The sequence below is a fragment of the Dendropsophus ebraccatus genome, chromosome 3 (genome assembly GCF_027789765.1).
Source record: "Dendropsophus ebraccatus isolate aDenEbr1 chromosome 3, aDenEbr1.pat, whole genome shotgun sequence".
In the NCBI taxonomy this organism is placed as follows: Eukaryota; Metazoa; Chordata; class Amphibia; order Anura; family Hylidae; genus Dendropsophus; species Dendropsophus ebraccatus.
In genome coordinates, this window is record NC_091456.1 from 96573835 (window position 1) to 96601683 (window position 27849).

General features: G+C 41.9%; 1 protein-coding gene across 1 annotated transcript; it reads left to right on the plus strand.

Moving 5' to 3' along the window:
• Window positions 1–1335: 1335 nt before the first annotated feature.
• LOC138787225 (tetraspanin-33-like) lies at window positions 1336–24115 on the plus strand. The gene is made up of 8 exons (XM_069964427.1): window positions 1336–1452; window positions 3416–3473; window positions 9230–9354; window positions 14172–14246; window positions 14404–14499; window positions 18414–18542; window positions 20801–20962; window positions 22934–24115. The coding sequence occupies exons 1-8, from the start codon at window positions 1396–1398 to the stop codon at window positions 23093–23095; spliced, it is 864 nt and encodes a 287-aa protein (XP_069820528.1). The 5' UTR covers window positions 1336–1395; the 3' UTR covers window positions 23096–24115.
• Window positions 24116–27849: the final 3734 nt, after the last annotated feature.

The window sequence follows — 27849 nt, forward strand, 5'->3', positions numbered from 1 at the left end:
AATAGGGATACTAAATTCGACATATGTAAGTAGTGGTTTTATATGGGAACTGCACTCGAAATTAATACTATAGCAGATAAGGAAACACATGACGATACTTTGTGGTTTTTTGCAGGCCACATTCCCACGCCCGTGTCGCATGACTAAAACGATTATATTTAAGACCACTAACAGTGTTGACATTCATATGTGTGTTACATGTGGCTTAGGTGCGTGTTTGTTGGCCGAGACGACCATGTGCATTTCTAAGTCCAAGTAAAACATTTTAACACATCACATAAATATATTAACAGAGATATGTATTTGGGTTCGCATACATTACATATTATTAGACATATATTTACATAGATATATAGATAGAGAGAGGGATAAATAGATACACAGAAAGAGACTACACATCCTATTTTCCAAGTAAAACCATTCTAGAAAGATGAGTGTAATTCTTCGATCAAACTTACCTCTGCGATCAGGCGTGGAACATCAATGTCCCGCTGCCAGGAACCACGTCGCCCACGACCAGCACCACCATGCTCCGCTCGCCGTGCCATCGCTCCAGATCGGGACACCTAAAAGGATGGTCACCTATTGAAGCCCATTCACTTGGGCCTTTTAAACTGAAGGGGCGTTACGCATTGATGAATTATTCTAATGAGAATCCAGATTGATCCGGCAGTAATCAGAGGTTCCGCCAGGCCCGAATGTTACTTCCTACGGTCGACTTGGACCATTTCGGCCCGGAAATAATGGTCTTGCTCATTTTTTACGGACCCGGATACAATCAGGCCAGAAACTCATACGGAGTGTGCACTGTGCAGCCGCATATCCTATACTTCCCAGCATACACACCAAACATCAAATATACGGCCGCACTATTACATCCGTACATACGGACGCACTATTACTACGTGTGAATCGAGCCTTTAAATGTAAGCACCTCCAGTGTGGTCTACATGCTAATACTCAAAATGGACATTTCTGCCGCCAGTTTATTGCTACATGTGCTACAACCATATGCTACAAATTTCTTACAGTTGCATACCACCTCTTTATAGTGATAGGTTCGTTGTGTTGAAGTGTTTATTAACAACTTATACATTATTAATACATGTCATACCTACTACTTATTATATTATGATGTACATATTTACCCGTATTCTTTAGCATTAGTACTAAGGTTCTGAGTGTTATTCGAACATTGGCAGCACATGAACTGTTGAGTTACAAAGCAGTAATGTAGCAGAGAGAATGAATACTGCATACATGACAAGATCATACAAGTCTGGAGGTTTCCGCACTCCTCCCTTCCTAACACACTACTATAATGTCTCTCCAGCTCACCACATTTCACAGAAAGGTTACATTTGCTGGGTTCAGAGATCACTGACCACTCAAACAATGAGGACCAGCCAGGTGGTGAAGTATTCTTTATTTTTCTCCTGCTATATATTTTGGGTAAGTAAACAGATGTATTGTTGTAAGATGGAACATTGCCTAGGACACCTTGAGCTAGATAGAGAAAAGACTTTTACCCAAATGTAGATTGGGAAATACAAGGACACAAGTAGCAGAGCTGAACTTTTTGTTTTTGGTACTGTGTATTATAATAGTTCTATGTTTAGTTAATGCAGTAGGGTTACCATACAGTGCTCTGCCACATTAACATATCAATGCACACCTCTATAGGTATGTATTCCCCCCTCTCAAGGATGAGGCATAACTATCACAACTTATAACTACAGTATAGCCTTGGTACTCTAAGGGTGCGTTCACACCTACAGGATCTGCAGCTGATTTTCTGCAGCAGATTTCAGTTAAATAACTGAACACAGCATCAAATCTGATGCTGTGTTCAGTTATTTAACTGAAATCTGCTGCAGAAAATCAGCTGCAGATCCTGTAGGTGTGAACGCACCATTAATGTAAATATTTGCTGAATTATATATTTGCTCCTTAAACTGAAGAATAAATGCATTTGTCTACATTCTGGAAACACAGATGGCGTTACCATGTATCAAACAGTAGGTGGGGTCAGCAGCACTGATAGACTCTGGTAGGTAGATGTTGTAGGATGCACCCTGGAGAGCCCAGAATTCCCAGTAGGGCTCACATAACTTGTAAAAAGGAGGTCCAACAGCATCCAGAAGTGAACTTCAATATTTATTGAAAGCCAAGCTTACATTTAATACTACGTTTCAACCCCAACTGGGGTCTTGTAGGGGTCGAAACATTGTATTCTATGTAAGCTTGGCTTTCAATAAATACTAAAGTTCACTTCTGGATGCTGTTGGACCTCCTTTTTACTACTTAGGCATTACCATGTGTCAGCCATCGAACAGTGTCAGCAGCTTTAACCCTGAATTGCAGCTGCCAGATTCCCTTTAATGGATTGTCCAACCATACAAACCTTTATCAGTATATCGGGTGAGATTTATATCTGAGAGGCCATTGTGCAGTGTTTGGTAGCCCATTGATTCATGGTAGCTTAATGGGATATCTACCTGTATCATCTATATCTACTTGTTGATATTTATTTGCTAATACTTGCATTTCTACCTTCTCTGGTGATTTGTTCTTTTTTGTGAAGCTTCAGGCAGCAATGGTCTTTTTCGAGCCCTGATCCTTCTTACAACTAAGAATAAAGTAGTGCAGCAGCAGCATCACTCCTGGTGTAGATGTACAACTAAACTTGCACCATTTCCTGTCTTTGGCTATGTTCACACGTTTTTTCCCCTCTTTTTAAAATGACAGATGTCATTTTCAGTTTAAAATGATGGATGTCATTTCGCTGTTTGGCCGCTCATCAGTGCAATGACAGCTGTTGGTACATTTTTCAAGTTCAGGTGTGTGTTTTTGGGTGTGTCTTTAATTGAAAAGTCCTTTGAATTTAATAGTAAAAATGGAGAAAGGAGGGTAAAAAAAGAAAAACAGTGTGTGAACAACTAAAAACAACGTCCGCTGTTTGCAATAGACGTCCAAAAAAGTTGTCATGATTTTAGTTGTCATTATTTTGATGTCAGCGCAGATAACGTCCATCATTTTATACACTGTGTGCACTGGATGTCCGTCATCCCATTGACTTCAATGTATTGCATTGAAGTCAATTACATAGCTGCAAAAACGGACATCTTTTGAAATAAAAAAGTGGACGTCTATTCTCTTTTTTTGGCGTTCTGCGAGCATAGCCTTTGCTTTTTTTTGAAAATTTGTTGCACTGTATTTTTTTGCTATTTTTAGCATAGTTTATGCTTCAAACTGGCATCACCCAAATAGTAAATATAGGCCAGTAGAAAAGGGTGCAGTCTTAAAAGTCACACTGAGATGTATGAACTGACTAAAGAACTAAGGATTTTGAGAATGGCACATTACATGTTTTATATAGACATGGAGCAGTGACCTTACTCTTACACTCTTACAGGTTGCCAGTGGACTACTGATTGCAGTAGGACTTTATGCTAAACTCTGTAAAGAGACAGGTGAGTGTCATTGGCTTGTGGTAATGTTCTGATCTGATAGAAGCTTATACATGGGGGGAGATTTATCATTGTTCCGCCCGAGGCGTATGCTAGGGGGAAGGCGCAGATTCGCCCCTTCTCCCTGGCGTACGCCTGCTGTATCCCCTGCTCGATGGATAGGTGAGACAGTCTTGATAAATCCCACCCATGTTTTCACATTAGGGTATAATCACATTGTAATGTAAAGTTATGCAACTTTCTAAAATAATTAGTTTTGATTCCTCATCAGTTTCAAGATTACTTATTCATTATCAGTAAAAAGAAAACTTTTTGTTGACGTTTAGTCTAGAGACAGAAAATGCTGAGCCATGGCAATCTTTTGCAAGATAAATACATCTGGACTGGAGATGAGTGAGCATGCTCGCGATACTCCAGACAATGGCATATTCCTCTTCCTGCATGTTTGGCGGCTTTTTCTCAGCCAATCATCATGCAGGGAGAGTCTTTGGGAGCTTGTATCATCACGTGGGAACCCTACATGTCCATAGCAGCGATTGGCTGGCCAGATCACATGACCTGGGCATATAAAAATCAGGTCCCGCGATGCTCGCTTCAGACGTATGCTGGAAGAGATTAAGGAGAGAGCTGCTGTCTGTCAGGGAGAGTGTTAGGCAGGGAATTAGTGTGCATTTAGGCAGGAATCCGACACGAAGAACCCAACTGTCCTTCTAAGGACTTTAAATTTTCAAAACTTTTTTTTTTTACTACTCTTGGCTGCTGGCTTGGACTTGTAGTGCAGCTGTCGGTAGACAATTTGTCCTGTTGCTGACATTACCTTGGCTGTCTGGGATCTGTAGTTCAGCTATACCTATCCTCACTGTGCAGTGTCTTGTGCAACAAGTGCCTTAAAAAAAGAACCAGCACCAGTTACACACATACTCTATACGTCTACCCCCAACACTGCTGTCAGTAATCAATTTGTCCTGTTGCTGGCATTCTCTTGGCTGGCTGGGATCTGTAGTTCAGCTATAGCCATCCTCACTGTGCTGTGTCCTGTGCACGTGGTGCCTTAAAAAAAAAGCACCAGTTACACACATACTCTAAACGACTACCCCCAAATCTGCTGTCAGTAGTCAATTTGTCCTGTAGCTGACATTCTCTTGGCTGGCTGGGATCTGTAGTTAGCTATACCTATCCTCACTGTGCTGTGTCCTGTGCTTGTGGTGAGAGAGACAGGGATCAGGGAAGTACAGCTACTGCATCAGTGTGTCCAAGGCTGTACTTTCACCCCTGATAGACATCAATCAACTTAGGAGATTACTGGCCCTACAGTGAACAGAAGTTGGAGCAAAGGAAGGAGGTACAGGAACATGGGGGAGAGAGCCAGAAGCCCATAATTTGGTGTAATGTTGTGATTAGCCAGCCCCAGAGGCGTCCACGCATGCTGCCCCTGCTGGTTCCTGTCCATTTCCGTGGTGTTTCAATCATTTTCTGAGGTTTTTAGGTTTTTATGCAACCATCCCTGTGCAGAGCTTGGGTCCCCTGCAAAAATGCTTGAGTTTCCTATTGACTTCAATGGGGTTCATTACTGGAAACGAGCACCCGAGCATCTGGAAATATTTGTCTTGAGTATCGAGCACCCAAGCATTTTAGTACTCGCTCATCTCTAATCTGGATCACAAATGTTTTAGCCTGTTTTGAAAACAAATGGAGAATTGAATAATGACTGGTGTATGGGAAACCATTATTGCACAAAATAGTTGTATAGATGCCATAATTGCTATTGATTGCAGCATCTAGACTGGCATGGACAGGTGTCCTATACCGGTCATGAATAGTCGGTGTCAGCTGCAGATGGTAGCCAGTCAGTATGGATTGGGCTCCACTCCTCCATACCTCCCAACCCGTACGATGATGTATATGTACGTTATGTGAACATATATAGAAATGTGCACATTACATGGGTATGTACATACATGTACACATATACTGTACATTAATTATATATAAAGTATATATTACACATTACTTTCCAATATAAACAAATGCAGATATACATATAAAGTAGTTACACACATACTTCATATATTCTTACAGATACACTTACTTTTTACCCTGCAGGACTTATGCTCACAGCCTTCAGATACGCCTCCCCTTCTGTTCTTACTGCTCAGCTGTAGCATACAGTATACTGAAGGGAAGACACAGGGCAAGTGAAGAGGGAGGGCTCAAGGGAGGGCCCATGGGGGGATTAATCCTAATCGAGGACTAGTCAAGGGAACCCCTTGAGCATACCTCCCAAGTGTCCATCTTTTGGAGGGACAGTCCCTCTTTTTGACCCACATCCCTCTGTCCCTCTTTGCCCCTTACATGTCCCTCTTTTTGACCAAGGAATTAGATTTGCATTAACATACTTCCTATTTTGCTGTAGAAAGTGTCTGGTTTCTTACTGTATAATAGACCCAAACTTGCACATTATTCAATCATGTGGTGACACATTGCCCTTTATAATTACTAACCCCACTGATACCTAGGGGTATAGCAAAAAGTATACCTTCAGTGTATTATGGGTATATAGCCTCCGGGACGCCACCACCGCACATAATAATTACTCATCACCTATGGTTAGACCAATATAGTGCATAGAAAAGAGTATAAAATGGCCATTGTGCCTAATGTGCAAAATTGCTGAAAAATGGAATGATGATATGGTTGTGATATTAAAATCTCAAATAATAAATTGCCAATTATGTCATGTGTTTTAAAAGTGCTAATGTGCGTCATAATAATAACTAAATTAATGTGTGTCTAATTATGTGAATGTGAAACTAGAATAAAAGTGAATAAGTTTAACAAAAATGCTGAAATCATGTATATTGTTATTAAAACAATAAGTCTATTTAAGTGCAATCAATCTGTACCATGAAATATATACATATACAAAAATCACAAAAACGCATAAAAAACCGCATATGTGCAAAAACGCATAATGTGAACTGGAACAAAGAAAAAAAAAAATTGGTCTAACATACATCTAGCTACTTGCTCTATAGTCTGTATCCGTGGTTATGCGCATGCCCTGAAAATCATTCCTTTCTGGTTGTTTGGCAGCATATTGTGCGGGCGGTGTTGCCATGACGCCAAATGGTCACATGATCGGAGACGTCCGGTCATGTGACCGGCGTCCTGACGTAGCTTCCGGCCTGGCTGCGACACATCCATCAAGAAGGGGTGACGGAAGGAACAAGCGCCGATAAACCACAGGTGATGAGTAATTATTATGTAAGAGCGCTTGGTGGGACTGACCTATATAAACCCTAACCAGATGTGACATCATCACCCCCAGACAAAGGCAATGAAACGCGCATCGGGGTGGTGGCGTCCCCGAGGCTATATACCCATAATACGCTGAAGGTATATTTTTTGCTATATCCCTAGGTATCAGTGGGGTTAGTAATTATAAAGGGCAATGTGTTAATGGTTATACCATTGATGAGGCAAATAATAATGTTTGGCATGCACTAGCACTTTATGACCATGTATGTTGTTTGCATAATACACTTTCTATATATGTAATCTGCCCATATACATTATTTTCTGTCAGGGATTCTAGCATATGTTACCATAGTTGATTTCTTGTTATTACCTCCGGGACAGCCACTGTTCTTTTAATGTTTGGTTTTTCTTTTTTAATGATTATGTTTTTAATATATATAATCAATAAAGGAATTTTGTTTCCTACATAAACTCAGCAATTATCTCTTTTTTAGTGAAAACATTATAAAACATCATAAAAGTACTGAAAATGGATAGAAAACAGTACACACACAAAAGCAAATCGGTAACAAAGCAGTGCATGTGCAACACCTAACTACAGGCCCCACAGTAATCCCAGTGGGACACTGCACAGGCCCCACTGTGGTAGAGAGCACAGAGGACCCTTTCCCCTCAGTGCTCCGCTGCAGCTGCACTAGGTGATTAGGGTGCTCATGGGAGATGCCATCTAGCTTTTCTTAGATCATAAATAAGAGCTCAACTGCTCAAATGAGAAGGGAAACAGAGATTTTTCCTGAGGGCAGAGCCAGCACACAGTTTAGAGACAAGATAAATATACAATCCTCCGTTTCTGTTGGATGAGATTGATTGTTGGATGAGATTGATTGTACTGTTAGCCCAGAAGCATTTGGTAGTGCATAGAGGTGGAGAGGGGCAATACTAGTGGAAAGGCAATGCTATTACTACTACAGCTAGGAAGAAGGCACTACTGTCACCACTGGGTACCTTGGTAAGCAGTGCTTTTATAAGGGTGATTGGAGGCACTGCAGTGGCAGTACTGTGACTACTGAAGGAAGGGGAGCACTACGTTGGCTTATAGACAGAGAGAAGGCACTGTTGTAAATATTGGTGGAAGGCGGATTGAATGTCTGGCCCATAGAAGAGGGCTCCACTGTGCTGCTGTGAACACTGTGGGAGGCACTGCTATAATTATTAGAAAATAATGGACTCACTGCTGTGACTGTTTTTGAAAAGAGGGAGTACAACAGTGACAAATCAGGGGATGGGGTATACTAATCTAATGTGATGACTTGATGAAGGCACAACTGTGAATACTGTCGATGCCCTTTTGTGACTATTGGCATGGAGCTAAAGGCGTAGCTGTGTACTTAATTACACAGCTACACATTACATTCATTTTGGGCTTTATTCTAAAACTTATGTTTAGGCTACGCTGACACATACCGTAGAATTTCCGTCAGTCTTTTGGCCAGTCTTTTTTTTCAACCAAAACTAGAAGTGGGTTAAAAACACAAAAGCAGTGCAAATCTTTTCATTATCATTTTGGCCAGTCAGTTCTATTCCTGGTTTTGGTTGAAAAGAGACTGGCCAAAAGACTGAGAGGAATATTATGTGTTAAAGTGTACCTGTCATTATAACTTTCAAAATCTAAATCAACAGTAGATGTGATATCATTTAAAGCAAGTTTGCAATTTACATTCATTATTTATTTTTTAGTTCTCATGGAAAACACAGCACTTCCTGTTTTCTGACTTTTTTCTCAAAAAACAGGAAACAGTCAGAAAACAGGAAGTCCTGTGTATCCCAGGCCATCTGAACGCTCACAGAGAGAAGGCAGTCATGTGATTGACAGACATATTGAGCCGTGACACCCTGTACTGCCCGGAATTCCTGTGTTTGGTCTCTTTTTTTCAACCAGCACAAGTCAGTGACACAAAGTCAATGGGGGATATTTACTAACAAATCTAAAAACACGATTTTGTCAAAGATGTTTTTTCATAATTTAATGTGTTTAGTGAAATTTATATAAATTGTCTAATAGCATAGTAAATGTGTCTTAAAAATAATGGTCTTTTAATTAGTCTAATAAATTCACCTGGTTCGGAGCAGACGTAGCGATGCGCCAATATATGCGACTTTTTAAAAAATTGCGCAGTTAATAAATTTAGCTAAAAAAGAATTCTGCCGCACTTTCAATCTAATTAACAACAAAAAATCTAATTCAAAAAGTCGCATCTAATTTGGATAGTCTTGTCTAAAAAAGCTTCATGAATTCATATTAGATTTATTTTGAGCGCACACTAGATTAGACTAAAAACAGGTGCAATTAGTTTGATAAATGTCCCCCAATGAGTTTTTTTCAACATCACTATTTCATTATGTTACTAGGTAAGAAATATGCACTGTTGTGAAGGAATTGTTCAGAAAAATAATCTTGACTGAAAGTTCAACGCAATTCACAAAACATTATTCCTTGTCAGGTGTTGTGGATTCCCTTACTACAGATCCTGCTATCTTATTGATCGTGGTGGGAATGCTAATGTTTGTTATAACTTTCTTTGGATGCATGGGAGCCCTGAGGGATGTGCACTTACTACTTAAAATTGTAAGTAGATACTGTCGGCATATATTGTATGAGGTTGATTTTATACCAACCAGTATTCCCATATATACTGTCTCTAAAATCTATTCATATAATCTTATAATTCTATATCTCATTAAAGCTAACTGAGTTCAAAGATCGCTACAAGTGAAAGTAATGGTTTTGCATCTTAATCCTATAAATATTATATCATAATATTTAATAATAAAAAAACTATTTTACAGATTTATTTAACCATCAAATAAATAAAAAAAAAAACATTATTGTTGCTACTATCTATACCCGTGATGGCGAACCTATGACACGCGTGTCAGCACTGACACGCATCGCCATAGTCGCTTATACGTGGCCGCATACAGAAAATTCTGCGGCTGCATGCAAGCTCCAGGACAGCCCGGCGGCCTTACAGTGCGGCCCGACCCCACGTATTCCCCAACCCACTTACCGCCCGGACGCTGCTACTGTGACACAGTAGCTGCATCCGGCCGGCCACAGCAGTGCCGCGCTCCAGCCTCCAGCCCCGGCTCCTGGTGCCACAGCCCGCATCTTGGACAGCAGCAGAATTGTAAGTGTGTGGGGAGGGATGGGGGTCGGGGGATTGGGGTCAGGGTATGGGTCAGATGGGGAATTGTGTGTGTGGGGGGGGGGGAGGGAGGGAGGGATGGGGTCAGGTGGGGTAGTGTATGTGGGTAAGGAGGTAAGGTGGGGTAGTGTGTGGGGATGGGGGGCAGTTAAGATAGTGGGGGGGATTGGGGTCAGGTGGGGTAGTGTGTGTGGGGATGGGGGGCAGTTAAGATAGTGTGGGGGGATGGGGTCAAGTGGGGTAGTGTATGGGGAGGGATGGGGGTCAGGTAGGGTAGTGTATGGGGAGGGATGGGGGTCAGGTAGGGTAGTGTATAGGGAAGGATAGGGGTCAGGTAAGGTAGTGTATGGGGAGGGATGGGGGTCAGGTGGGGTAGTATGTGTTTGTGGTTTACAGTTTACTTCCACAATATTTTTATATTATTAAGTACAGTTATATATTACAATTACATATTTTTGATATTTAAACTATAAATATCGCATAATTATGGTGTTGTTTGCCGAAGTGACACACCATCCGAGTTATACTCTTTTTTTTACCGAATGCTGACACACCAAGCTAAAAAGGTTGGCCATCACTGATCTATACTCTAATGTTGTGTTTCTATCATTCTTTGTGGTTATGCTCAGTTAGTACACCAGGGAATGTTAAGAAATGTATTTGGCGGGTATTTGCCATTATTTCTTTTTTCTGTTGTAGTAAAAACATAGTTGACTTCACTTTTTTAAGTAAAGAGGCATGCTTCTAAGAAATGGATAGGACTGTGAGAGTTCTCAAGGGAAAAACATACTATATCTAATCTAGCAGAATTAATAGTAATAAAATAGTGATTCTAAAATATATATAATTGGCTAACAAAAGTAATGCATCAATAAAATCATAATATTGGGTAATAAAAGTCTATAGCAAGTCCGTAGGCAACTGAGAGAACACTCCCACAACAGATGCTTGATGGTAGCTTACCAGTCCGGTGTGTGTTGATTCACAAGCAGGTCGCAAACATCTTGTGGTGCCGGACTAGTACGCTGCAGTCATGTATAGGTATATTGGCTACAAAGTATCTCTCTACCGGGTATAGGCATGATGTACCGATGATATGGATGTAAGTAAAGTAGGTGTTTGTAGAAGTAAGTGCTTTGTAAAGAGAAGGAAGAGGAGAGGAGTTGCCAGAGCAGCCCTGCCCAATGTAGAATATGTACTCTGCCGGAACAGAAGTGTAGATGAGAAGAAGTAATGGCCCTATTACACCAACAGATCTGACGACAGATTATCTGCCAAAGATTTGAAGCCAAACCCAGGAGTGGATTTGAAAAGAGGAGAAATCCAGTCTTTCCTTTGTGACCTGTTCTCTGATTATAGTCTGTTCCTGGGTTTGGCTTCAAATCTTTGGCAGATAATCTGTTGTCAGATCTGTTGGTGGAATAGGGCCTTAAAAAAACACTGCTTGGTCTCTGAGTAGCAAGCTTGCTATATAATCCTATGAACCAAGCGGAGACCTTATGTGTAATATGTTACTGAAATGAAGGTAAAAAATTAATAATAAAAATGACAGTAAAAATTCTGAAATCCACACATAGAAAGGAGCACCTCAGGTAGGAGCAAGTCAGGGTAACCTATTGATAAAGGCTGCAACCACGCCGTTAACAACTAGTCTAAGTCTAACAATACTCAGATGGCATAAGTGACGCGTTATATCGCTCTATGCTGTGGTAATAACCTACAGTGACTCATGCAAATTTCAGGTAAGCAAGGTGCAGTACATACCCATACACAGTTCACTGCTTGTCCTGGATGCCACCAAACTCCAACATACGTTTCATCTCTTTCATCAGGGCGCCCCGCCGGATGTGACGCCACCAGGCCTGCATGCCGGGGGGAAGGGTGGCCACGGCAAACAACGTCACCATGAACCGTCCTCCACGGGCGACCGCCTTGTCTATGGAGCAGCCGGAGGGAGATCCACTCCCTCTGACCCCCCCTTCACCCTCCCAACAGAGCCTGGTGATTACCATAGCAACCCAGACGCTGCTTCCTGCGTCTGGGCTGCTATATGATGAAATGAATGAGCTGTCAGCTTCTGACAGCTCATTCTTTCTCTTTAAAGGGGTTATCCAGTGTGGGGGCACTTTTTGGGGGGGACCGGGGAGGCGGTGGCTGAAATAAAAGACGTCCACTCACCTTCCCGGTTCCAGCGGCGGGTCACTCATCGCGGCGCTCCGGTTCCCGGCCCCTTCTAGGTGTCTGACGCCTCCCGAGACGCTACGTCTCAGGGCCGCTCAGCCACTCAGTGAAGGAGGCGGGATCAGTTTGAAGTCTGCTCGGATCCCGCCTCCTTCACTGAGTGGCTGAGCGGCCCTGAGACGTAGCGTCTCGGGCGGCGTCAGACACCAGGAAGCGGCCGGGAAGCGGGGACCGGAGCGCCGCGATGAGTGACCCGTCGCTGGAACCGGAGAGGTGAGTGGACGTCTTTTATTTCAGCCACCTCCTCCCCGGTCCCCCCCAGAAAGTGTCCCCATGCAGGAGCACCCCTTTAATACATTGCAGCACTGATCATGTGGTGTAATGTATTATAGATGTACCTGTAAAAGTGAAACACAAACACATACATACATACATACACACACACACAAATAAATAAATAAATACACAAATAAATAAATACATAAAATAAATAAATTAAAAAAATTTAATAAATATAAATAAATAAATATACATATTCCCCATCCACCTTTATAAATGATCCCCTATAAATGAGATACATATATTTGGTACCACCACGTCCGTAATGACCCCGTCTATTAACCCGTTACATTAATTATCCCGTTACTAATCAAAATTACAATTTTTTGGTAATCCTACCCCCTAAAAAATATAGATAAAAGCTATCAAAATGTCACATGTACCCAAAAGGTGTACCACTAAAAACGTTAGCTTATGCTGCAAATAAAAAGTCCTCACATAACTCCATTGGCGAAAAAATAAACATATTGCTGCTCTTACAATATGCAAGACACAAACAGTTTATATAGTATAAATGCCATAAACTATAACAAAAGCTATATAAAATGGATATCGCTGTAATCAGACCGACCTAACAAATAATGATAACATGTCATATGTACCGTATAGTAAACGGCGTACAAAAAATGGTGAAAACAGCTGCTAAATTGTGTTTTTTATTCATACAACCTCATAAAAATTTTTATAAAAAATGATTAGGGTGTCACATGTCCCCTGAATGGTACCGATGGAAACGTCAACCTGTCTTACACAAATATTTTGGCACCCTGAGGCCTCTCTGACAGGGTATAATAGCTAAAAAAAAAAATGAAATAAAAAAAGGCCCCAAAATTCACCAGGTCTCTGTCTGTGGCCTGTGGTGACGCACTGCGGTGACGCACTGCGGCCACATATGGGGGATTTCTAGAAACACTGGAATAAGAGGAATAAATATTGAGTTCCATTTCTCAGTTAGTATTTGCTGTGTAAGAGGAAAAAAAATAATTAAAATAGAATATGTGCCCAAAAAAAATTCCCCTCCAACTTGCTTAAATTTCTGCGAAACACCTAAAGGGTTAAAAAACATATGAAATGTTACTTTGAATACTTTGAGGGTGCGGTTTTTACAGTGGAGAGATTTATGCGGGTAACTAACATACAGGCCCCACAAATCCTCTTCAGAACTGAACTGGTCCCTAATAAAATCAGTGCTGAAATTTTCATGAAAATTTCAAAAATCACTGCAAAATTTCAAAGCCCTCTAACATCCTAAAATGTAAAAGGACATTCACCAAATGACGTCACCATAAAGTAGACATGTTGTAGATGTTGCATTAATAATTAGTTCATGTGGCATGACTATCTTTCTTAGAAAAACAGAGTTTTGAATATAAAGAAATTTTTGCATATATGTTGTGAATTTTACAAAAAACTACTGAGTGTATCAACCAAAGTATACCACAAACATAAAGAGGAATATGTCACGAAAAAACAATCTCAGAATAACCGCGATAGTTAAAAGCTCCGCAGAGTTATAACTACATAAAGAGAGACTGGTCAGATTTGAAAAATAGGCCCCGGGCATTAAGGCCAAAACAGGCTGAAGAGGCAAGGGGTTAAATCACTTCTCTCTAGGTGTAGCTATACCCATGTTTGTAGCCACCATAAGCATTTGTTTTACTTGAGTGAAATAAATGTAACCGTAATTAGATTTATTTCTGTATTTCTGTTTTTTCAGTTTGCTGGCATGCTTATAGTAGTCTTGATTCTTCAGCTTGTGGCAGCTATTCTAGGCTTTATGTTTTCAGGAATGGTAAGTGCTTACTTATTAAATATTGAACCTAACTGAACTTTTTCAGAATGTGTTCTTCAATATAAAATGTAATAATCTATAACCTGCTGAATCTCAGTTTTTGTACCTATTTATGGCAGGATAACAGTGGATGTTTTTTTATTTTATTTTTTTACAGGTTTTGGAAAAAGCCTCTTCTGTAATGGCAAGGGCCATTATTTATTACCGGGAAGATCTTGATTTGCAAAACTTCATTGATTACATTCAGAAAAAGGTAATATTGGTCTTAATATAAAAAACATATTACTATTTTAGTGTATATCCCCTAAGATAAATAAAACCAGTTAGCACTGTCCAGATCTTGTTTTTTTGTGTAGACACGAGGCCAGTCTATACTGTGTGAAGGACTTTCTGTGTACTACATGGTTATAACAGCAACCATCAATTGTTTACTGACAGCCCTCAGACACCTCGACATGTCTGATGACATGTAAAAAGTTATTTGTAGTGACAGGTACTCTTTATACATTGTTGCAGACCCAGTTCACTCCTAAATGGCAGTAGTATTGTCTAATGGCAGTAGTGTCTTTTAGAAGAATATTGGGATTCCGGTATACTTTGAGGAACATGACATAGCAAGATGTGAGCTTGGCCTCCAAATTTTTGAGATCTCAATCCAATCGAGCATTTGATCCACCCAATCTTTGCCTATATAGGCAAAAAATGCTTTCTTTAAGCCAGTAGGTCACATTAATTATATCTTTTGGAATAAACGGTGACATTAAAATGTTGTGATGGTAAAATATTTAAAGGGGTTGTCCGGCGATAAAAAATTATTCACAGAATAACACACATTACAAAGTTATACAACTTTGCAATGTATGTTATGTCTGTGAATGGCCCCCATTCCCGTGTCCCACCACTCCCACCTGTGTACTCGGAAGTGTTGGTGCATTATATTACCTGATCCGTGTCGTGCATGTCCTCCATCTTGTGCCAAACGTCATCTTCGGCCGGACGAATTGCTGCCGCCGTCCCCCCTCTGCCGCGTCATAACTGTGCTTAGCCGCGATTGGCTGAGCACAGTTATGCTCAGCCAATCGCGGCTGAGCAGCTGATGACGCGGCCACAGCTTCAGCTGCGATTGGCTGAGTACAGTTATGCTCAGCCAATCGAGGCTGAGCATCGGATGACGCTGCAGAGGGCGGCCGGCATTCGGGACAGTCGGAGCTGTTCGCCGTCCGTCCGAAGACGTCACTGACTGAAGATCGGAGACGGGGGTCGGCACCTGACAGGTATGTATAGCGCACCACACTTCGGGTACACGGGTGGGGGGGGGACACGGGGAAGGGGGCCATTCACAGACATAACATACATTACAAAGTTGTATAAGTTTGTAATGTGTGTTATTCTGTGAATAATTCTTTACCGCTGCACTACCCCTTTAAGTGACATTGCAGTAGAAAGGGTTTTTTTAACCTTCTCAGAATAAGCATCACAAGGGTAAACAGATGTCCTGCACCCTATCTTACCAGGCAGCCAATATCCCTGGTGGACACCACTTTTGTTCCCTGTTGCTCTCCACTGTAACCTGCCAATTCCCACAGCGAGTCTATGAAAAGTACTTTGGGAAAGTTACTTTTTGGTCCACAGAGCGAGAGGAGACTAGAGATGTCATATCTAGAGAAACAGAGGTGCCCAGTAGGAGGGAAAGCAGGGTGTTCATTTATCTTCCCCATGCTTATGTTGGAAGGGTGAAAACACTTTTGGCTGGAGAATCACTTTCAGCATTTTGTGGAAATTTTTTGTCAGAGGCCACGAACCACTATGGGGGAAAGTTTTCAAACCAGAAGTTTCATTTCATGGCCTAAAATGGCCAGATGCGAATTAATTTATTCGCAAATGGACGGTCTTTAAATAAAATATTTGCATCTGGCCATTTTACGCCACCTTCGCCAGTGAAGCGGGGAAGGGGGGCAGAGGGGGCTCCACTGGTGAAGGTGGCGTGGAGTTCACAGGCAGTGTGGAGTGGAGTTCACAGGCAGCCATCTGACAAGCCAACATCCACGCTTAGCAGCAAATCGCTTTGCTAATACTGTAGATTCATCTCTAGTATTCAGTCATCTATTATCTGTGTTTCCATGACCATTGTTAGGGTTAGGTCCTCAAAGGGGTAGTCTAGTGAAAATGATCATTTATCATGCGGCTGGGGCTGCAGTGGACATACCCTGTTTCCCTGAAAATAAAACATCCTCCGAAAATAAGACATAGTGGAGTATTTACTGGATAGCTTAAAATAAGGCATCCCCTGAAAATAAGGCAACCCCTGAAATAGGACCCCTCTTTGCCACCAGGGTTATGCTGGTTTGTGATGACAACTAGTAACCATATAGTATAAATGTATACATATATACATATATATAATAAATGTTCTTTTTTTTTGTTAAACATTAAGTTTGAATTCTTTCATGGAAAAATAAGGCACCCCGCTGAAAATAAGGCATCCCCAAACATAAGACCAGGGTTATGTCAGGTTATGCGGGACTATTGTTAGCTCATTTCCAGTCTTGCGCACCGCAGGCTAGTTTGCGTTGCAGCAGCCATGTCTTTAATCTTATTATACTAATGGGTATTACCTCACTTCCTTTTTCTGTGGCGTGGTTCAGCGTTCGGATCGGCGGCCATTGGGACTCACAGCGGGTAATCATTATTTCATCTGTATCTATCTATAAGTATACACTGCAAGAGTATTTACCTATGCGAACTCCTGATGAAGTTATGGGGACATAACGGAATGCATGGGGTATAGGTGACTGTATACCAGGGAGGACTTGTCATAAAATTTGACCCATTGTGAATTTAGTGATATTTATAGATTTTGTATATATGTATATATGTGCATATTTTTGTTATGGATATTGTTTGGACACTTGTCTTCTTGTTATAGTTTCATAACATTATTGATTTACAAGTCCTAGTTCTATTGTGGTGTGAATATCCCTACCTGGTATATTTCATGTAGCTCCAAGTATTGTGGAGGCACATATGTAGTTGTGTGGCGTTTTTCTGCCACCATTTTAATTGTTTTTAATGTTGCACCTGTTGTTAGTGTATTAATAAAGATTTTCTACATGTAAGTTATTTTTGGGTGTGCAACTTTGTATAGCTGTGTTGCTTTTTTCTTTTTGGTTTGATATGGTTATGCTGGTTTGTGATGGAAACTACTGAACAGTATGCAATAAATGTTAATTTTTTTGTTTGTTTTTTTGTGAATTCTTCATGGAAAAATAAGACATCCCTTGAAAAAAAGATATAGGGCATCTTCGGGAGAAAAAAAGTAATATATTTTTTGGGAAATGGTTACAGATGTGTATACAGTACTTACCCATCCAAGTCTGCTGCCAGTTTCCTGGCTGTCTGGTGTCTGCTGCCAGACTCTTTTGTACTGACGCTCTGTCCGAATGCTCAGCAAACCTCAGTCTTTTTTGTGACCTGTCCTCTGCCCTCTTTGAACACACCCTAAAGGCCAAGTTCGCACAATGTCTTTTTCTTATTAAACGACTTGCAGTTTTGCAACAACAGCCATTGTTTAATCACAGCGGCTGATTGCATTAACCCCTATGGAACCACGGCCGTAGTGTATACCCATTGTATACACTATGGCCGGGATTCCATGTGGCCGTACAGAAAACTGCCATGTCTATTTTGTGTGGACCGTATTCAGTGAACAGCGGCCGCACAAAATAGACTTTGCACACAATGTAAAGTACGGCTCCCTGAAGTACTTTACATTGTGTGCTATGGCTAATTTGTTTGCGGGCACACCCAAAAGTGCCCGCATTCCAATTAAGTTGAAGTGATGTTCACCCGGCAAATACTGCATTTATCGGCCATGTTGAACATCTCAGACAGCGGCCGTTCTGTGACACGACCATGACACAGAACGGCTGTTGTTTTGCCATGTGTGAACATGGCCTTGAAGTTTCTGCATTTAGTACAAAAGCTTTTTAGAAGTGTATACAGCAGGGAGAGCAGAAAAATCTACTACTAATAAACCCAGAACAGCAAGGAGAGTAGGAGTACCTACTAACAAGCACAAAAAAATTATGTAAAATTCAATTTTGTTGCAATTTTTATGTCTGTCTGTCTGATCTGTTTTTTTTTCTTTCCTCCTTTAATTTACCCAAGTTTGAATGTTGTGGAGTTAAAAGCCACAAAGACTGGTCCACAAACATTTACTTCTACTGCACTGACACCAACCCAAGTTTGGAGAGATGTGGAGTACCATTCTCATGTTGCATCAAGGAAAAGGGACAGGTAATCTATGAAGAGGACAGGTGAATTAGTTGTTATCTTTAGGGGACATTCACTTAAAGTGTCACAGTTGTTATAACTTTCAAAATCTAAATCAACTGTAGATGTGATATAAAAGAAAGTCTGCAATTTATATTTGTAATTATTTCTTTGGTTCTCATGCTTTAAAACAAATCTATAATTTCTTGTATCCAGGCCCAGTCTCCTGAAAGCAGCTTTTTACTCTTGTGCTGGTTGAAAAAAGAGACTAAACGTAGGAAGTCCTGACCAGTACAGTGGGGGAGATTTATCATTGTTGTGTCCATGGCATGCACCAGGGAGAAGAAGCAGTTTTGCCTTCTACCTGGCAAAAACTCCAGCTGAAACCCCTGCTCACCTGATGGGCAGACGGGGGAGGGGGGTGTTAAGCAGCTGTAGATTTGTGCCGCAATGCCTGCGCTAGGAGCAGGGCCAGCCAGCTTTACTAAGAGGCGTAAGCATAAAAGTTTCAACCACCCCTCTTTTTCTATTTTATAATTAAAAGTAAATAAATAGACATATTTTGTACCACCACGTATGTAAATGCCTGAGCTGTTAAATTTTCACCTTCCTGATCTTGCACCGTAAACGACGTAAGTGCAAAAAATGCAAAAGTGCTAAATTGCTCATTTTTAGTCACATCAAATCCAGGAAAATTGTAATAAAAAGTGATCAAAAAGTCACATATACAGGTAAACAAGGTACCAATAGCAAGTACAGATCATGGTGCAAAAAATTACACCTCACACAGCCCTACAGACCAAAGGATAAAAGTGTTATAAGGATGGTAAGGCTGTGTTCACACTGCGTTTTTTTTAATATCAGTTCAACGTATGGTTGCTTTTAACGGACAGAAAAATATAGTCAACCCTATTTTTGTGTACATTTTGATACTTTTTTTTTTTGGAAGTCAATGAAAAAATGGATCCAAACAAATGGCACACAACTGCATCAGTTTTTTCCCCCCATAAAAACGCAGTGTGAACCCAGCCTAATAGAGCAATTTTGGGATGTTTTAGTTTTTTTTAAAAGGTTTTAATTTTATAAGCCATCAAATAAAATAAAAGTCATATAAGTTGCATATCGCTGTAATTGTACAAACTTGAGGAACATATAACATGTGAGTTTTACTATAGGATGAATTGCGTAAACACGAAACCCCCTCAAATAAAAAAAAGGCAACTTTTTTTCAATTTCACCACGGAAATAATTTTTTCAGTTTCGCAGCATATTTTATGGAGAAATAAAGTCTGTCATTGCAAAGTACAATTGGTGTCACAAAAAAATTAGGGCTAATGTGGGTCTGACCTTTTAAACACTAGAAGGAAAAAACAAAAGTGCAAAAACGAAAATTGGCCTGTCGTCAAGGTTTAAAAACACTGACGTTGAGACACGTGATGGTGTCTCTGCGGTGTTTTGGTTAATCTCCCTGAGGTCAACCAGCGTCCTTTTGCATGCACCTACTAGTCATTGCTCCCACTAGCCAGAAACCTACTCCACACTGATGAGGGGCAAAAACCCCGAAACAGCTGTCTGTGGATGGATACCTTGCTGCTGGTGGTTTCCTTGACTGGAGAACGCCTTTGGCTTGGTTGTTCCTTCCCGGAGGGAAGGTCTGGCTAGTTCACTGACATCGAGATATGTGATGGTGTCTCTGCAGTGTTCTTTTGCATAAGAATTAAAAACCTGACTGTGTAAACAAACCGTTATACCAGTTTATGTGATGCGGTAAGTGTGAAACTGGCCATAAAGAGAAACTATCATCAGGTTAGGAAGTGTGTAACCTGCTGCTAAGACGCTATAGCACACTGGGCCCTGAGGATGAAGGTACATTTCTTACCTTGCTCCTCCATGCTGTTTTTGTTTAGTTTGTAGTTTATTCCATATGCTAATGAGGTAGTTTGGTGCACTGGGGGTGGGACTATAGCTCCTAGGTACACTGATCTGCCCTGACTGGCCTGCCCCTTCCTATGAATATTGCTGCTCTGAGGGTGGTAGTTCCGCACCCAGCCCACGTAAGCCAGCCCTTAGTTGTAAGAAAGGAAGGTTTGTACAGATTTCTTCAGCTACTTTGCCTTTTTAATGTCCACTGTGCAATCAAATGACATTTCATATCATTCTTTTCTTTTATTAGGCAGGGGAAGGGGTGCTTATATTCATGTTTGTTTATGCGTATTCATGTACAAACATGCTTGTTTGCTAGTTGTTAGTGCCTATTATTTTTATTTTATTTTTTTATACAGACAGTTATTAATACAATGTGTGGATATGAGACTCAGAACCTCGTGAGCTGGCTTGCTGAAGACCGTATCTACGTCGAGGGTTGCTTAGACAAGATTGTCAGCTGGGGTCGAGGGAACCTTCTGTTCCTTGGATACATTGCACTGGGATTCATCTTTCTAGAGGTATTATGACATCCTAAACATAAGATTTGTAAAACTGTACGCAAGGGTTTACATTTGAATTCCAATCCTTATGAGGCCTTTTATAATATTAAAGGTTTATTCCCACCTTAAAGCGAATGTATCATCAGTACATTCGCTTTAAGTTTTGCACATGGATAGAACGGCGCAGGGAAGCCAGTGGCGCGGTCCTTTTTTTTAACTGCGGCCTGGTGCCCACGTACAGCACCATTCTATTCCCAGGCACCGGCCAGGTGTGCAGCACTGAAGGCTGGCCGGCTCGCCCCCAGTGGGAGGAAGCCCCTGCCCTTTTATGTTGTGGCACCATTAGAATCAACGGAGCCGCATTATAGAGGGGCGGGGCTTTTCTAACGGGGCCATTGAGTTTAAAAACTGCTGTGTTTGTTTTTATCATTTGCATAATGTGCTGCTTGACACTTGCATCTTGGTTCAACCCAACATGGCCTGCTATTGTGTGATCTTCAGTCATTATGTCTGTCACTAGTTCATCCAGTCTTTGTACACTCTTGATACTGTGATTCAGGAACAGCCTGTGTCAGAAATACTTGCACCACACCTCCGGGCCATGGCATACATCAGGAAAAGATGCAGGTTTTTGGGCAAACCACTTGCCCTGCTCCCATATGCCCTGCTTGCTTGATTTATCCTCATTTAAACCTGCTAACATCTACATGAGTTTGGAGCTATGCGGCAGCCACCGCTGAATTTATAGAGAAGCATGTGCTACTTAGTAAATCCAGCATGGGGTAGGGCTACATGTAAGAATTGCGTATGTGTATGCCAGACTTGATACATTCTCCCTGATGTATTCTGCTGTGCTGAGAAGAGGTTAACACATTATCTGAGAGCAGATTGTGATGCAGCATCGTGTGGGATTGTGTTTTTGGCCACAAGATATCAGGTGCCAACTATCCTAAATCATTCGGTGTAGTATATATGGTATATAGAATTTCAGTCTCTAGTAACAATAAAAGATAAATAGGTAAAGCACAATATAGTGTGGAACTGTAAGGTGATAAAAAAGTTTGTTAAAATAGGACTCTGCTTACCCTTATATATGAGTCATTGTAGACCAAGGCCTCATGCACACAGCAAGGTCTGTATGGAGGCATATTGAGTTCCTGTAGCTTCACACAGAAGTTGTAAGGACACACAGAAGTTCTTAAGAAAAGTCTATGGGTGCAATAAAATTGGTTTGATACAGCTTAAAGTGTACCTGTCATTATAACTTTCAAAATCTAAACCAAAAGTAGATGTAATATAAAGCAAGTTTGCAATTTACATTCATTAATTTTTTTTTGTTTTTATCATGGAGTACACGGCACTTCCTGTTTTCTGACTTTTTTTTCTTAAAGAGTTGGAAAACAGGAAGTCCAGTGTTTCCCAGGCTATCTGAGTGCTCACAAAGAGAAGGCAGTCATGTGATTGACAGACACATTGAGCCGTGACTCTCTGTACTGGACGGAATTCCTGTGTTTAGTCTGTTTTTCTCAATAAGCACAATCTGCCTTCAGGAGACTGGACCTGAACTTCTGGTAAGCTCAGCTTTGTTTTACAGCATGATAACAACAGCTAAAATAATGAATGTATACTGCAAACTTGCTTTATATCACATCTATTGTTGATTTAGATTTTGAAAGTTATAATGACAGTGACACTTTAGGGGTTAATATGGCTGTGTGCACGATCCCTAATACAGATTTTCTTGTTTGTATTATGGATGTTAGGCTGGGTTGACACTGCATTTTTGTAGTCTGTTTAACATATCTGTTTTAAAGAAAAGAACTGATCCAAAAATGTCTTCAGTTATCCATTTGGATTTGTTTTTCCATGGACTTCCATAAAAAATGTACTTAAAACGGATCTGGTAAATGGACTGCAAAAACGTAGTGTGAATGCATTATTTTTTTTCTTTTTAGTTTTTCTTTTATTTGTATATTACTTACTTTTCAGATTGTTGTGATCTGTTTGGCTGTAGTCCTGATCTATCAAATAAATTTCATAATGCAAAGGAGGAGAAGCACTGCTGTGTTAAGAACCAGGCCAGACGCAGAAGAAGACATAATTCCAGATATGGAGCAAATGAATATTGAAGAGTACATTCAAAAATACTGAGTCCCTGCAACTTGCACTTAGACTAAAGACATTATAACATCTCCTTTTATTACAATGGTTCATAACCAATCATTTTTGAGTGACATTTGTGAGTATCTTCAGTGAATTTTCACTTACATAATATGGAAATGTTTCCTGATATACACATATTTTTCAAACTGATTTATTGTAAGAACAAGAGACAGCTAAGTAATGGACAGGCACAATGTAATTTACAGAATGCTTACTCTATGGTACCTGTATTCTTTGGATGAAGATGAGAGCAGTGGTTGTAAGGTATTGAAGAAATCACAATGACCTCTCACTTCTATAATGTGAAACCTTAAATAGCTCTGGGGAGTTTAACCATTGGGTAAAAGGAATATTAAAGAACTGCTCTAAACGCAATTCCTAAAATATGTTGGAAGGTTCATAGACTTTAAAATATTGATCAAAGAAAAAAATGATACATGTGTCTACCACTGTGAAGAATAACAAATAAACCTACTAGAAGCATCAAATGTTATGAGATTCCAAGGTAGAGATTGCCTTAGAACAGGGATGGGAAACCGTTGGTCCTCCAGATGTTACAAAACTATAACTCCCATCATGTGTAACCCAAGGAAGCCAGGCAGTGTTGTATAGCCGGGCAAGATGGTAGTATACCCCTAAGGCACTTGTCATGGTGGCCAAGAGTGGTGTGCGCCCACCCCTGGATATACCAACACACACTTTTTAGTTAGTACAGGTGTAGGTGTAGTGTGAAGAAATCACAGAGTCTCTGATGAACTTATACAGGAACCAATTTACTATAGATCAGTGTTTCTCAACTCCAGTCCCCAAGACCCAGCAACAGGTCATGTTTTGAGAATTTCACAGGTTATATAATTCTAGTCAGTGCACCATTAACTGCCACAGCTGTTCGTTGTATGGGATATCCGAGTGCATGAGCTGTTGGTGGACAAAACAAAAGGAGTAACACTCGGCATTACTACAACAAGCAGAGAGTCCAGAGTTCCAATAGCTAAAAGGGTGATTACAGCAGGTGGTGCTCAGCAGATCACGCAGAGTTAATAGTATCAAACAAAATCCAGTGAAGTAAAGGAGAAACTGCGGCAACTCACCGTTCTGTAGCAAATTCTTCTTTATTAATGGAACAATCTTGTACAACAAGTCATCGGGGGGTGAATGGGAGGACGTACACACCGATATACAGTGGGTAGCAACGATCGTTTCGTGTGGACTAGCCACACTTCATCTCGCTAACACAGCAAGCACTACACTGACCCTCCATACAAGTAGGCGTGTTGGTCAGGTGGCTCAGCACTGAACATGTGATACAAAACACAGGTGCAGATTAAAAAACCTTAAAAACAAACATAATGCAATGTTAGAGAAATGTATGAAATTAATTTCCGTCGTTAAAACCAAGGGGACCTGTGGCAGCAAAATGGGAAATTAATGCAGATTCGCGCTGTAACAATTTTCTATGGCGATCACCTCCATCTTTAAAAGCATTAACTATTTCCAGACCGGCAAACTTTAAAACGTCGGAATTACTATTATGTATTTACCTTATATGATTAATTAATCTAGAGGCCCCTCTGCCGGTTCGAATGGAATTACAATGTTCACAAAAAGGTATGTGGAGCGGGCAGATCGTCTTACCTATGTAATAAAAACCACAAGGACAGAAGATAATGTAAACAAGGTAAGACGATTTAAAAGTAATAAGCTGTCTTACAGCCCATGATTTCCCAGTGCAAACAATGGAGGCAACGTTTGTTACCTGGGGAACAGGTGAGCCAGGAATTATTACGTTATTACGGCGATGCTATTTTTTTATTTTGTTTTTAGTTGAACTTAAATGTGATAACAGGTTTGTTTATAGCGACACCTTTAACCCCTTAGTGACCGCCGATGCGGCTTTTTACAGCGGTCACTAAGGGGCCTTATTCTGCTGCCATCAGCTTTCTACGGCGATGGCAAAGAATAAGATAGCGGGGCCGGGACGGCCCCCACCCCATCCCCCCAGCTACCGGAGGTAGCTGAGGGGTTGGGGCAGTGTGTGGGGTCCGTCCCGGCCCCCCCCCCCGGTACCGACGATCGCCGCTATTAACGTTATAGCAGCGGCCGTTGGTAACTGGGATTACCGGTGCCGCCGCCGCCTTTCATCTCCCCCCGCCGTGAATCTACGGCGGGGAGAGATGAAATAAGTGTCCCCCAGACCTCAGATCAGCCCCCCCCCCCAGTAGGGCAATCACTAACCCCCCTCCCCCGGCGGCCATCATTTCCAACTAATGTCTGTTCACAGCGATGAAAAAGTGATAATGAATGAAAGCCCCATGCTCTCCGCCACCGGAGGTAGCAGAGAGCATGGGGCAGTGATCGGGGACCCCCCTGTGGGGGGTATACTATATACCGCTGATTGCTTGTGCCACGTGCATCCCGGCACTTTTTATCCCCTGTCACCATAAATGATTGGTGCCAGGGGATAAAAAGTAATGTGTCCGTCCCCCCAAAGTCGCCCCCCCACCCCCCCCAGTCACCCCCCGTCCCCCAGTCACCCCCCCCCCTACCCCTTATACATTACCTGATCCTGGAGCTCCTTCCTCCTCGACGTCCTGGCTGGTTATGAAGTGCGCATGCGCTCCACAACCAGCCAACTCTGAAAATTTGGTCTGTGTCACTGAACTATGATTACTGTGATAGAAAATATTACAGTAATCATAGTAATACAGTGAAAATTAATGTATAAAGTACAAAAAGTGACAAACATACAAAAAAATAAAACACACACTTTTTATTATAGTAATAATTGCAGTTTACTCCCAAATTACCCCTAACCCCCCAGATTACCCGTAACCAATGCACGTTGCCCATAACAACCGCACGTTGCCCGTAACCACCGCACGTTGCCCGTAACCACCGCACATTGCCGTAACCACCCCAAATTGCCAGTGACCCCCTCCAGATTGCCCGTAACCACCCCAAATTACATGTACCCACCCCAGATTACCTATAAGCACTTCAGTTTATCAGTAACAATCCTAGATTGTCTGTAACCCTTTCAGGTTGCACATAACCCCCCCAGGTTGCCCATAATCACGCCAGATTACATGTAACCCCCAGATTGGACGAACCACCGCACGTTGCCTCTGACCACGCCACAATGCCTCTGACCACCGCACCTTGCCTCTGACCACCGCACCTTGCCTCTGATCACTGCACGTTGCCTCTGACCACCGCACGTCGCCTCTGACCACACCACGTCGCCTCTGACCACCACACGTCGCCTCTGACCACCACACGTCGCCTCTGACCACGCCACGTCGCATCTGACCACCCCAAATTGCCAATGACCCCCTCCAGATTGCGGTAACCATGCCAGATTACAGGTATCCATCCCAGATTGCCTATAAGAACTTCAGTTTATCCGTAACCACCCCACATTGCCCGTAACCACCCCACGTTGCCCGTAACCTCCCCAGATTGTCTGTAAGCACTGCAGGTTGCCCGAAACCACCCCACGTTGCCCGTATCCACCCCAGATTGTCTGTAAGCACTGCAGGATGCCCGTAACCACCCCATGTTGCCCGTAACCACCCCAGATTGTCTGTAAGCACAGCAGGTTGCCCGTAACCAGCCCACGTTGCCGTAACCACAGCAGGTTGCCTGTGACCACCGCACGTTGCCTCTGACCACCGCACGTCGCCTCTGACCACCGCACGTCGCCTCTGACCACGCCACGTCGCCTCTGACCACCGCAGTTTTCCTCTGACCACCGCAGGTTGCCTCTGACCACCGCACGTTGCCTCTGACCACCCCAAATTGCCAATGACCCCCTCCAGATTGCGGTAACCATGACAGATTACAGGTACCCCCCCGAGATTACCTATAAGCACTTCAGTTTATCCGTAACCACCCCACATTGCCCGTAACCACCCCACGTTGCCCGTAACCACCCCAGATTGTCTGTAAGCACTGCAGGTTGCCAGTAACCACCCCACGTTGCCTGTAACCACCCCAGGTTGCCGTAACCACAGCAGGTTGCCCGTGACCACCCCATGATGTCCGTAACCACCCCAGATTACCTGTAACCACCTCAGGTTGCCCATAACCACCCCAGACTGTCCGTAACCACCCCACATTACCTGTAATCTCATTTTTTTTATTTTATTTTAGTAACTGCGCTATTCTAATAACCATTACTAGCTGCGGTTTTGCTTCAGTAAATTGGCACTCCTTCCCTTCTGAGCCCTGCTCTGTGCCCATACAGTGGTTTATGCCCACATATGAGGTACCGTTTTACTCAGAAGAACCTGCATTACAGATTAAGGGGTACGTTTTCTCTCCTGTTCCTCATCAAATTGAGAAATTTCAAACTAAACCAACATATTATTGGAAAAATTCGAGTTTTTGATTTTTACTGGCTAATTTTGAATACTTTCCTCTAATACCTGTGGGGTCAAAATGGTCACCACACCCCAAGATGAATTCTTTGAGGGGTGCACTTTCCAAAATGGGGTGACTTATGGGGGGAATCTATTCTGCTGAAACTACAGGGGCTCTGCAAACGCACCTGGCGCTCAGAAACTTCTTCAGAAAAATCTGCACTGAAAATGCTAATTGGCACTCCTTCTTTTCTGAGCCCGGCTGTGTGCCCATACAGTGGTTTATGCCCACATACTGGGTACCGTTCTACTCAGGAGAACCTGCGTTACATGGATTGGGGTGACATTTCTCTCCTGTTCCTCGTGAAATTGAGAAATTTC

Excerpts from the sequence above, each read along its gene's own strand:
- LOC138787225 (XM_069964427.1), top strand. The coding sequence starts at position 1,396 with ATGAGGACCAGCCAGGTGGTGAAGTATTCTTTATTTTTCTCCTGCTAT. Across the intron at positions 9,355-14,171 it reads TGCACTTACTACTTAAAATT|TTTGCTGGCATGCTTATAGT; the intron begins GTAAGTAGATAC and ends CTGTTTTTTCAG. Across the intron at positions 14,247-14,403 it reads GCTTTATGTTTTCAGGAATG|GTTTTGGAAAAAGCCTCTTC; the intron begins GTAAGTGCTTAC and ends ATTTTTTTACAG.